This window comes from Phascolarctos cinereus, unplaced genomic scaffold, assembly GCF_003287225.1.
Source record: "Phascolarctos cinereus isolate Bilbo 61053 unplaced genomic scaffold, phaCin_HiC Scaffold_1;HRSCAF=81, whole genome shotgun sequence".
Lineage (NCBI taxonomy): Eukaryota > Metazoa > Chordata > Mammalia > Diprotodontia > Phascolarctidae > Phascolarctos > Phascolarctos cinereus.
This window is the reverse complement of record NW_027555514.1, coordinates 293293209-293305504: the sequence shown is the minus strand read 5'-3', so window position 1 is coordinate 293305504 and position 12296 is coordinate 293293209. Positions and strand designations below refer to the sequence as shown.

At 54.7% G+C, this 12296-nt stretch overlaps 1 protein-coding gene across 1 annotated transcript in view; it reads left to right on the top strand.

The window, feature by feature from the left end:
- The first annotated feature begins 705 nt into the window (after nucleotides 1-705).
- Nucleotides 706-12296, top strand: part of TBC1D22A (TBC1 domain family member 22A) — a 246708-nt gene continuing 235117 nt past the window's right edge. Inside the window, exon 1 of the mRNA XM_078150521.1 lies at nucleotides 706-938. Coding sequence (XP_078006647.1) covers nucleotides 877-938 — 62 coding nt within the window. The 5' untranslated portion in view covers nucleotides 706-876. The remainder of the gene's footprint in view (nucleotides 939-12296) is intronic.

The window sequence follows — 12296 nt, the reverse complement described above, 5'->3', positions numbered from 1 at the left end:
GGTGCCGAGAACACCTCGTCTGTCAGGTGCAGGCACCGCCCTGCGAGGGAGCTACCTAACTTCAATCCTCACACGACCCTGGGAGGCACGTGCCGCTACTAACACATTTCACGGTTTGGAGAAACCGAGGCAAAGCGAAGCCCAGGCAATGCCCAGGCTGCACTCCGGGGTGGCCACCCCTTCCATTCGCGCGAGCCCCTCCGAGGCACGTGCACCTCCAGCCCCAAGGAGCCGCCTCCCCGGCGGTGACGGCACGCCTGGCCCCCAGCCCCGGGGCTAGATTCCTGCTCCGCCACTTCCGCCCGCGGGCGCTAGGGGGCGCGCCGCCATCTCTCCTCCGGGGCCTCAGTTTCCTCCCCTGCACAGGGGCCTACCTCGGAGCTCGGCCCGGCCTTTCCTCGAACCCCCCATCCCTGGCCTCTCCCTGCCGTCCTCGTCCCCTTCTCAGCCAAGCCCCTGAGGCCCGCCCCTGGGCCCGGCTTCCTCGCCCAGCCGCCGGCCGAGGCCTACAACAAAACAACGTCGTCTTCTCTTCCCCGGTCACCTTCTCCCCGTCGCCTTCGCGACTGCTCCCGCAGCTCCCATTGAGCGCCTGCGCAACCGGCAGCCCCTTTTATATGACGCAGGCGTCTGCGTCTTACGTGAGGCCACGCCCATTCGCGCACGGAGGCGGAGGGAGGGGAGCAGGGGTGGGACTTCCGGTTCTGAGAGCCAAACTTCCTGCTGGAGGCGGAAGCGCCGCTGGGCGCCGGGCTCGGAGGGGATTCGAGGCTTTGGGGCCGGCGGCGGCGGCCGGGCCAGGGAGGGCAGCTACGGCATCGGGCCCGGCCGCATCCGGGACGCGTCGTCGGGCCGCCTGAGGGATGCGGAGGGACCATGGCCAGCGACGGGGCGCGGAGGCAGTTCTGGAAGCGGAGCAGCCACAGGCTCCCGGGAAGGTGGGCGGGGCGCCGGGGACGAGGGTCAGGGTTCGGGGAGCAGCGTGGGGCAGCCCTGAACGCCCCTGCCGGGCAGGGCTACTCGAACCCATTTCACAGAGGAGAAAACTGAGGCTCAGAACAGGAGTAGGCCAAGGGTGTTAAGGGATCGGGTCCAAGCCCTGCCCCCTCCTCTGTCGTTCTCAGCCTCAGTTTCCTTCTCCGCGCGGAGAGTAAGAAAACCTCCCACTTGGCGGGGAGGTCGTCGGGGCAGAGAAGCCGAAGCCGGTCACCCTGGCACGGCCCTGCACCCTGCGAACCTCGGTTTCCCTGTTTGTAGCTGGGGGGGTGACATTCCGGGCTCATGGGTGCCCTTCCCTAGGGTGCTGACCTCCCTGGGCCTCAGTTTCCCCCTCTGTAATTTGGGGGGGGCTACACTTCCCTAAGGTCGTGACCTCCCTGGGCCTCAGTTTCCCCCTCTGTAACTTGGGGGGCTATACTTTCCTAGGGTGCTGACCTCCCTGGGCCTCGGTTTCCCCCTCTGTAATTTGGGAGGGTTACACTTCCCATGGGTGCTGACCTTCCTGGGCCTCAGTTTCCCCCCTGTAATTTTTTGGGGGGCTACACTTCCCTAGGGTCGTGACCTCCCTGGGCCTTGGTTTCCCCCTCTGTAATTTGGGGGGGCTACACTTCCCTAGGATCGTGACCTCCCTGGGCCTCAGTTTCCCCCTCTGTAACTTGGGGGGTACACTTCCCTAGGGTGATCACCTTCCTGGGCCTCAGTTTCCCCCTCTGTAATTTTGGGGGGCTACACTTCCCTAGGATTGTGACCTCTCTGGGCCTTGGTTTCCCCCTCTGTAACTTGGGGGGCTACACTTCCCTAAGGTCGTGACCTCCCTGGGCCTCAGTTTCCCCCTCTGTAACTTGGGGGGTACACTTCCCTAGGGTGCTCACCTCCCTGGGCCTCAGTTTCCCTCTCTGTAATTTTGGGGGGGGCTACACTTCCCTAGGGTCATGACCTTCCTGGGCCTTAGTTTCCCCCTCTGTAACTTGGGGGGGCTACACTTCCCTAGGGTCGTGACCTCCCTGGGCCTCAGTTTCCCCCTCTGTCCCTTCCCTAGGGTGCCACCTCCCTGGGCCTCAGTTTCCCCTTCTCCAGCTTTTTCCACCGAGCTGCCCTGCTTCTCTTCTAAGAACTCACTTTTAGCCTCTGTGCCTGCTGCGCTGTGGAATGAAGGAGGAAGTGCATCATTGCCCTCGTTTTACAAATGAGCAGACTGAGGCACAGGGTCATTCTATGACTTGTACCTGTGTTGACACAGCTAATGAGACCAGGTCAGGACTGGTATCCTGACTTTAGGGGGTCTGCTTGAGACATGGGGAGGATGGGGGGCTTGTGCTTGGGCCGCAGCCCCAAGACTGTGTCTCCTTTTAAGATCTTGTAGGCTGACTTTGTTGCCATTTTGCCTCGGGGGGGGGTGAGGCTGGTCAAGACACAGGAGGAGGTTAGGCAGTGGGGATGGAGGAGACTGGGCCAGAGCCCGGGGTGGTCCCAGGGGCACCCCCACCTTCCTTCCTGACCCCTGGGCAGCTCAGCGGGGTCCATGGAGGAGCAGTGTATGGCCCAGGGTCGGGTGGTTCTGCCCCAGGGACTGAAGTTTTCTGCCAGGCCCCTGGGGTGGCGTGTGACCTGCCCCATCGCTGCCTTCCTGTTTTTGACTTGGGTGCTGTTGGGTGGGCCGGACTTGGGAGGGCTGTGCACTTCCTGGCCTCAGCTGTTGTTGCTGACTGGTCACGGTGTGCCGCTGGGCAGTTGTGAGGACTGAGCCAGCCTGCAGAGGCCTCTCCTCCACTGCCCAGGGTGCTTGAGTGGGGTGGAGGGCGGCTCCTGGGGTCTCCCTTTGGCCTCTTTCTCTCCCCTCCCTGTCATCCTCCGCACGTTGATCTCAGTCACTTACACGTCTCCTTCCCTTTCCCTCGTGGGGAGAAAGGACTTGGGGTCAAACCTCGCTTTGACTCCTGCCTCTACAGAGCCCTCAGGAGGTCAGGGGACTTCTGTACAATGGGTATGATGGGAAGCCTGGAGTCCTCTGTCCACGGGAGGACGTTCCCAAGTAGAGATCTGGCTATTTGCTCAAGCCCAGTGTGGGTGCCCTGCATCTCCTGAACCCTCTGTGCTTTCAGGGGGCCCCTGTTCTCGTGGCTGCCTGTAGCGGCACACATCCCGCCTCATGTCCCTTGCACCAACCTCGTCCATCACACGTGCTTCATAAGCGCTTGCCCCGCTGGGCCATGGGGGCTCCTCCTCATCATCTCATCGTTGTCAGGGCAGAAATGCCTGGGTAGTGGTGGGGACTACCATGGTGGCCTGGGCACCAGAAGTTCAAAGATGCAGGAATAAGTGTGTCCTGATGTCAGGGAGCTAAGCTGAGGGTCTGGGGCTAGGATGCAGGGGACAGTGTGGTGGAGGCAGAGGAGAGCTTTGACTCGGTGCTAGGTATGACAGAGGCCTCTGGGAGAGGGTGCTCTCTCCTGGGGCTTGGGGAGGGCGGCTGAGCCGAGCTGAGCCAGGTGAGCATAGTGAGGGTCGGGGAAAGAACAGTGGAGGGGGGTCATGGAGGTGGGAGGGAGCATGTCGAGGGCTTCTCAGGTAGCTGCTGATCAGCTCCGCCAGAGCATGGTGTGTGTGTGTGTGTGTGGGGTGGGTCTGTGATATGGCACGAGGCTGGAAGAGGAGAGTAACCAGAGGCCATGGTGGGTTGTCTGCGGCGGCATGAGTGGCTTTAGGAAACAGTGTCGTGGTCTGGCTTGTGCCTGGCTTGGCCAGATGTGGGTGACAGGAGCTTCTGGCCGGCCTCACTGGTCCTTCCCCTCTCACGTCCATCATCTGTTCCGCTGTCAAGATGCTCTTCCTAAAGTGAAGGTCTGACCAGGCATATGACTGCAGTGGCTCCCTATTGCCTTTACACTGAAATTTAGATCCTCTGTTTGGCATTCAAAGCCCCCTTGTCTTCTTCCACCTTATTCCTGGACAAGTGCTCCTCAGTCTGGTGACACTGACCTCTGTCCCACAGAGAAGCCCCACCATCCTCCACTCCGGGCACGTTCTCTGGTTTTCCCTGCTTAGAGTGCCATCCTTCCTCATCTCTGCAGGAGACCCAGGTCCTGCCCCCATCCTTGGCAGTCCCCCTGGGCTCTCCTCCCTCCGGTGATGTCATCAGCTCCCATGGCTTCATTGATCATCTTGAGGCCCCTGACTCCCCCATCTCCAGACAGTCCCAGCTGCTGCACCCCAAACAGAGCTCATTCTGTCCCCCCACTTCCCGTCAGCTCTCTCCTCTTGCCCTTTACTTGGACTCCCTAAAGCAGTCTCACTGGCCCCTGACACCCCCTCTCTGGCCCAGCTTCCAGTGCCCTCTGCCCCACTGCACTGGCTTTCTTCATGACTCAGCTTATGTTCCACCTGCAGGAGGTGCCTTCTTCCAGTCAGGTGTCTCCAGCTTCTCCTGCCTGGAGCTGTTTGCACGTCGTCTCCTCTGCTAGACTGGGAGCTCCTTGAGGGCAGGGCCTGGCACATAGTAGGTATTTAATAAATGCCGGCTGCCTAATTGACTTTAATGACATCCAATCCAAACTAATGGAGTCCTCAGTGTAACTTAATGGCAGATAGTGTGTGTGTGTGTGTGTGTGTGTGTGTGTGTGTGTGTGTGTGTGTGTGTGTGTAAAAGCGCTTGGAGGTTTGCCAAGTGCATCACACATATCCTCATCTTCACCACAGTCCTGGGAGGTAGGCATTGTTGTTGTCCCCATTTTGCGGATGAGGAAACTGAAGCACAGAGGCTTGAAGTGACTCGCTCAGGGTCACATAGTTAGTGTCCAAGGTGGGATTTGAACTCAAGTCTTCCTGACTCCGGGCCTGGCACTCTGCGCATTGCTTCACCAGTATCTGGGTGAAGGGGAACGCTGCATGTGTTGAGGTGCGTGCAGAATTCTAAGGCGAGGGAGCTTTTCTGATTCTAGACTTCACACCTTCCACCCCTTGGTTGTTCCTGGATCTGCCCCATTGGTAAAGGATAGTTTTGGAGAATGATCATAGACTGTCATGGTGTGCACGTGTAGGAGAGGGGATGGTGTGTCAGGGCAGTGCCTGGAAGGGTAGAGTCCTCAGAGAGCTGGGGCACTGTCAGCGAGAAGAGAAGAAAACTCGGGTCAGTGGGAGGGTCCTGGTGAGCGTGGGCACCTGGAACTGGGTGAGGAAGCCTCGGCCGGGGGATCCCTCGTTTGGGGACGTCCCCCATACACTGAGTGCTACTGGGGACAGAAGCCGAGCCTTCGTGGTCTGGCCAAACTGGCGTTCTTGGTCTTCCTCCTGTATGTCTCCGGTCGCCTGCTTGCCATGCCTCACCTCCCAGAACGGCCTTCGAAGCTCCCTCCAAAGGCCTCCTCCTCGAGGAGCACTTTGGGGGTCCCTGAGCTTCCGGTGCTCTGCCCAGACGCACCTCATATTGATTTTACGTGGTCTTACACAGTTGAACACCGGGCTCTCAACAGGCATTTGTTAGATAATGATTGTGTGCCGAGCACGGGGGCGGGGGTTACATAGACAGGCCAAAGCAGTCCCCCCGCCCTCATGGGGCTTCCATTTGAGTGGGGGGAGACAACGTGTCAATGCCTCGCTAGATCAAGGTTAGATTTGGGGGGGTGGAATCTAATCTGAGAAAGGAAGGCTCTGGCAGGTAAGGAGACCTGGAAGGACTTCCTGCAGAAGGGGGGACATGATGCCAGGGGAATGAAGCAGAGGTGGGGGGCAGAGCCCCAAGGAAGCTGGGCCAGAGATGGGGTGTCAGGTTGGGAGCTGATGAGATCACCAAGGGGGACGGTGGAGGGGGATACCCCCAGTCAGTGGGGCAGGACCTGGGTGAAGACCCAGCGAAGGAGATGGAGGAGGAGGAGAACCAGGGGAGGAGAGACTGTCCCGGAGGAGAAGGGGGTCCCGAGGGTCCAGTGCTGCGAAGTCCAGAAGGATGAAGACTGAGGAAAGGCCACTGGCCATTGGCTTCAGTAGAAGAATGAGCCTGGAAGCCAGATGCAGAGGGTTTTAGAATCGACTGAAAGATGGGAAAGTGGAGGTCCTGAGTACAAGCGGATTTCTCGAGGAGTGTAACCAGATGGGCGGGAGAGGTACAGGACCACGACTTGGGAGAGAGTGGGTAAAACGGGATTTTCAAGGATGGAGGAGGTGCAGGAGTATCTGCAGACAGCAGGGAGGGAGGCAGTAGGCAGGGTTGATGAGAGTGAGGAGGCCAGTGGGGGCAGTTTGCTCGAGAAGTTGGGGGGATAGGATCAAGAGGACACATGGAAGGTTTTACCTTGGCAAGGGGAAGCGCTGCCTCTTCCTGGGAGCCAGGTGAGAGGGAGGGGCAGATGCCTGAGTGATGTGGGGGGAGCCTGGGATAGCATGGGAGACTGAGGAGGAGAAGGCGGGCTTTGTGTGTCCCTTCGTGTGGTGGGCTCAGGTGCGGTCCTGCAGCGGCCCTCTGGCCCGAGTGCTTAGCTGTTCTGGGAGTTTGCTCATGGAAGTGTTCCTGGCCCAGCGGAGGTCTGGGATCTGCTAAGTGGTGCTGGGGGAAGGGCTGGTTTGGCTTCAGTGTTTGTATCCTCCCCATGCCCTGCCCCTCCCTCCCTTTCTGAAGGCTTGTTGGTTGCAGCGCATGGGGTGGTCCCTGGGACCTCTTTCCTCTCTCTGTCTACCTGGAGTTGTGCTTACCCGGGTGAGCAGTGTCCTCCGAGGCCGTGACTGGGTAATCGCATCCCCACCATGGTACATGGTCCTTTGCCTGAATTCACATTAAGTTGGATTGAGGTTGTCAGCTGGTGTTGGGCAGATGTGGACCTATCCTCCACCTCCCAACTTGGTGTCTTTTTGCTGGCCGTCCACCTCCCGTGCCTGGATTTCTTTTCCTCCTCATCTCCTCTTCAGGGCTTCCTGGCTCCCTTTGAGACTCAGCTCATCCTGCCCTTGTACAGGGAGGGCCGCTTTCCCAGGCCTCCTCACTGCTTTTGCCTTCCCTCAGAGATGATCTCCAATCTTCCCTGTCCTTGTATGTGGTTGTTTGCATATTATCTCCGCACCCCCCCCCCCACATTGTACCGGAGGGCTTGGTCTGACCCATAGTAACCCTGGGAATCATGCAGCCTAAGCCTCTCTTACCAAGGAGAGGAGTTTCCTAGTACAGCATCTGGTCCATGTTCTTTCACTGGGGAAGCTGAGGCCTAGACAAGTGAGCTCATCTTGGGGGGATCAGGAGAGGTGGAATTTGAACCTGGGTCCTCTGCCTCCAGACCCACCTCCTTTCTTGTGACACTGTCCACTCTGTTCTATCAGCTGGGCCCATTGCTGGGGACGCTGTGGCTCCCTGATTGCCACTTACATCTACTTCCCACTGCTTCGAGGGTTCTAGTTTAGAGTGGGGTGATTGACAATCAGCTGTCTTCCCTCTCCATTCTAGCCAGACAGAGCAAAAAATAGAATGCTGCTGTTCCAGTTCTCCTGGCTCAAAACCCATTTTGTTGAGATGAAGTTTACTACCTTCTGGACAAGCTGTTGACCCTTAACTGAGTCCTTGGCTGGGAGGCAGACAGCCAGGTGTCCCTGACACCTTTAACCTTGGCCGGTAGGGAAGGAATGGGGCTAGTTTTTCCCAATGTTCCTCCAGAGCAGTTTTGTTTTGTTTTGTTTTTGAAGCAATATTAGTCTTGTTGACTGAAGGACTGTTTGTTCTTGGGAAAATATGTTTTTGGGTCTCTGCCTGTTCTGTTAGGAGATGAGGTCCCTTCAAAACTCTCAGGTTCTCCCCACTTTCTTTGTTAGTCTAGCAGTCTAGCTAGCTGGTTAGTTAGTCACCCAGCCCTTTGAAACAATTACAGTGTCTATCCTTAGGGGATCTGGCCACAAAGAAGGGTAAGAAGTCCCTGTCTTCAAGGTATTTTTTCAGATTTTATTAATTTATCTATTTTTAGTTTCCAGCATTCACTTCCACAAGATTTTGAGTTCCAAATTTTCTCCCCATCTCATCCCTCCCCCACCCCAAGATGGTGTGCCTTCTGAATAGTCCTTCCCCTAATCTGCCCTCCCTTCTATCTCACCCCCCCTTCTCTTATCCCCTTCCTCTTCTGTTTTCTTGTAGGGCAGGATATTAGAAATCTATCCCAGGAATTTAGGCACAGCATCTCCCTTCTCCCCCGTGCCTTCTCAGTTTGACACAGAAACTCCTCCTGTCAACAACACAACATATAAGGAAAACAGACACTACAGAACAGTTCCTGCCGTTGCTGCTGCTGCTGTTGTCTTGGGCATTTTAGAAAATGTGTCTCAGTGTATTTGGATGGGTAGAGGCTGAATCTATGCCTCCACTTTGCTGCTGAAATTCCATTTATTAGACTTAATTTCATAATGTTTTTAACCCATTTTTCACACCTTTGGTTCAGAATGGCATGTCTCTCCAGCAATTTAAGTGCCTGATACAAAGTCCAAAGTGTAAAATCCTCTTTTTTTTTCCTCTTGCTGCTGCTACTCCTATTGGCTGTTCTTTTTTTTCGTTTTCTTTTTCTTTTTTTTTCTTTTAATGGAGAAGGAAACATGTAACAAAGCAGGTATAAATGTGTTCTCTGCAGATGCAGTCACTAGGAGAGAGGAAGGCGTAGTGAGTGAGGGGTAGCCAAGGGCCAGGTGTCCACATCCAGCAGAAGTTGGAAGCCAGGGCAGCTACAAAGTGGAGGGGAGGGGCCACAGGACTGCAGCCATGGGGTCTGCCAGTGCAAAGGCAAAGGTAGGGAGGGGGGAAGGTGCTCAGAGTTGGCTTCAGTCTAAGATGAGGTTGTGAAGGGTCCAGTGGAAGAGAGCTCCTGGCCTCCCGCTCATTACCATTTCATAACAGTCTTCAGCCCCACCTGAAGCAGGTAGATCAGCAGAGGTCTGGATGGGGAAGGAAGGAATGATGTCTCCTTTAAAACGCTGAGTGCCTCCAGCCTTTAGAACGGAGTTCTGTGCAAAGTGGACACACACATACTCGAATGAAGTCATAAACCACCATTGCAGACTCTGGGCCTTTGTTCTCCCCCTTGGCCAAGAAAAGCAAGAATTTGGCTATGTTTGGGCGGGGAAGGATGATGCCACTTCTGCCTTGAACTGGTGCCCAGCTCAGTTCCTACTTACCCTGAGCCTTTAGGAGCTGAGATGATGCACATGTCTTTGCTAATTAGGGATTCGGAGCATTTTTCTTGTTTAAGCGCTGTCGCAGTTTCATTGAAGGCTTTAATGCCTCTATAAAATGTTTTTGCTGTGGCAGACCCTGTTTTTGTTTTATTTTTTAGGAGTTAATCTCTGCCTTCTGTTAACTTCCTGGCCTAAAGCCAGTTATTGGAGGTGGCAGAGCAATTTATGCATCAATCAAACAGCCTGTTGGAGAGCATCCTGCCCTCAGACAGAGAAGGGGGGCAGTGGGAGCTGAAGGAGGCTAGCTCCCTTTTTAAGAAAGAGGAGAGATACTAGAAATTATTGAATTTATTCTCTTGGAAATTATTTAGAATTTTCAAGGCTGCAGTGCCATTCCATTTGCATAGCTAATCATTTATCTGTTTCGTAGTGCACAGAAATAGAGGAAAGTGGGGAAAGTCCCCTCCTGGTTCCTGCAGGTTTGGGTCGTGGGGAAGTGCAGCAGCACCTGGATGTTGTATGCAGTTCTGGCCACCATTTTACAGGAGCCATGTTGACCAAGAGGAGTGGACCAGAGAGGAGTGAGCAAGAGAAAATGGTGCAGGGACTGGACAGTTGGTTGGGAGGTACGTTGGAGAAGTGCGATGGGTCATCCTAGAGAAGGCCATAGGCCTGTGTGGAGGAGGAGAAGCTGGCCTTGTGCTGCTCAGCCCCCAGGGCAGAAGGGGGAGGCCGGCGGGAGTTACTGGAAGAGCTTCCTCTGGAGGCTGCAAAGCTGAGCAGGAGTGGAATGGGCTGCCCCGAGAGTAGCTGAGCCCCTGGACCCTGGAGGGCTTTGAGTTCTTCCAGAGCCATCAGAAAGGGGTCCGCACCTTTGACAAGGCAACATCTGAGCTCCCTGCTCATGTGGAGATCTGGTGCCAGACTCCTGGTGTTCCTTCCACTTGAAGAAGAGCCAACCTTTTGGTGGTTTCCAGATTTGAGCACGCTTCTTTGTGGACAGCCTTTGCGCAAGGAAGTTGCTGAAATGAAACATTCAAATCAACAAGAAAAGTAAAAGGCTGGAGTGCTATGGCCCTCAAGGGGTGTGTAGTCTTGGCAGGGAAAAAAAAAGGAAATTTATAATTAAAGATTGATAATGACCAAAGGTCAAGGTGTGATTCGGATGGACCTGAGTTCCAGTCCCAGTTCTGCCGCTGAATATGTGTGTGATCTCCCAAATGAGAGAGAAGGTTGATCTCTCAGGCAATTCCACAGTCCTGTGACAATGCGTGTGAAGTTTATCATGGTTTATTTTCCACCTCTTCCATCCTGGCTGCTGCTTCCTGCCTCTGTGGGGTAGATCTGATCACCAAATTCTGGGCTGAGAGGAAGCTGTGGAATTGTTTACCAGCAGAAAAATGGGTTTTCTTACAGTTTCTTTGAAGCCCTTTAAAGTGAATTTCCTTAGAAGACGTATCTCCCCAGAATGTAGTTTATAAATCTTCAGAACTTGTTGACTCTGCAAGAGAATTATCCTCATGGCAGATCAAGTTCATCTTCGGTGTCTGTTGGAAGCCAGTGTTGAACTCGGAGTGTCCCCGGGCTAATGACTCCGGCAAGTGGAGAAGGGAGGTTGATGAGCTCTAACCAAGGCTGACTATCTGATCTGCCTGGCTGACTCCCTGTCTGAAAGATGGGGACATGTTTAATTGTAAATGTGGTAATAGAGTTTGTTATTTATTTTATGCTCCCCAGCAAATTGCTGCTGTCCTCGTTTCTGTTTTCATGCTTGTGCTTCCCCGCCCCCACCCTTCAATGTCTCATTCTTCTCAAAGACCGTTTTTCTGGGTGCTTTGCTTTGAGGTCTGCTGTGTGTTTGGAGGTTGAGGAATGAGGTTCATTCCTGGTGTACAGATCCCACTTTGGGGGGCGGGCAGCCGGGCTGGGGCATGGCGGTACCAGTGACTTCTGTATTGCCCACTCCCATGGCTCTCTCCCTATCCTCCTCCTCCTCATTTTCCTGGATGTTCCTGTGTCCTCTTTCTTGGAACATCCTCGTTCTGCACCCTCTTTGAGGTTCCTCTTCTCCCTACTGTTCCCTTGACTCCAGCCATTCTCAAGGCCTTAGTTCTTGGTATTTGGCTTTTGCCTTCATCTGAGGAGCCATGGGTTGCTTCTGCACCCATGCCACCATGTCTGTAAACTCAGGCCTGCCTTCCCTTTTTTCTTTTTACTGAGGCAATTGGGGTTAAGTGATTTGCCCAGGGTCACACACCTCGTCGGGTTCTCCTGACTCTAGAGCCGGTGCTCTCTCCACTGTGCCACCTTGCTGCCCCTGCCTTCCTTCTTGAACCCTGGTTTTGCATCATGAGCTGGCTGCTGGCTGCTTCCACTTCAGTCTTCATTCCTTCATTCTACAAGTATATATTGAGTGGTGGGGCTACAAAGGTAAACAAAGACACAGATAAAGCCATACCTGCCCTCAAGGAGCTTCTGTTCTCTTGATCATTTTTTTTTTAGTGAGGCAGTTGGGGTTAAGTGACTTGCCCAAGGTCACACAGCTAGTATGTGTCAAATGTTTGGTCTGAGGCCGGATTTGAACTCAGGTCCTTCTGACTTCAGGGCTGGTGCTCTATCCACCTGGCCATCTAGCTGCCCCCCTCTTGAGCAGTTTGGAATTTGGAACAACATGTACTCATAGAAGTAAATTAAGCATAGCATCCGAAGCACATGTAAGGAGGCTGCTGGTGGAAATGATGAGGGCCTTAACTGGGGGGTATCGGCATGGGCATGGGCAGGGAACACTTTGTGGAGGTGGAATTGACAGGATTGGGAAGCTGAGCAGATGTAGGGAGTGAGGGAAAGGAAGGCGTCAAGGATGACGGAAACCTGGTGACTAGAGGGATTCTGGTCCCCTCAAGAGACAGGGATTACTTGGGGGAGGGGAGGAAGATGACTTGTGCGTTCTGTGTGCGTTGGGTTTGAGATGACTGCAGGGTGTCCAGGTGGAGACATTCAGTACTTGGGTGGTGACACTGCGTAGATTTGGGAGTTGTCTGCACATCTGTACGAGCTTATAAAGTGATGCAGAGAGAGGGAAGAGAGAGAAAAGAGGACAGAGGGGAAGGTTGGACAGGTCTAGAGAGCAGACTGAGTGGTACAGAGAGGAGAGAAACCCAGGC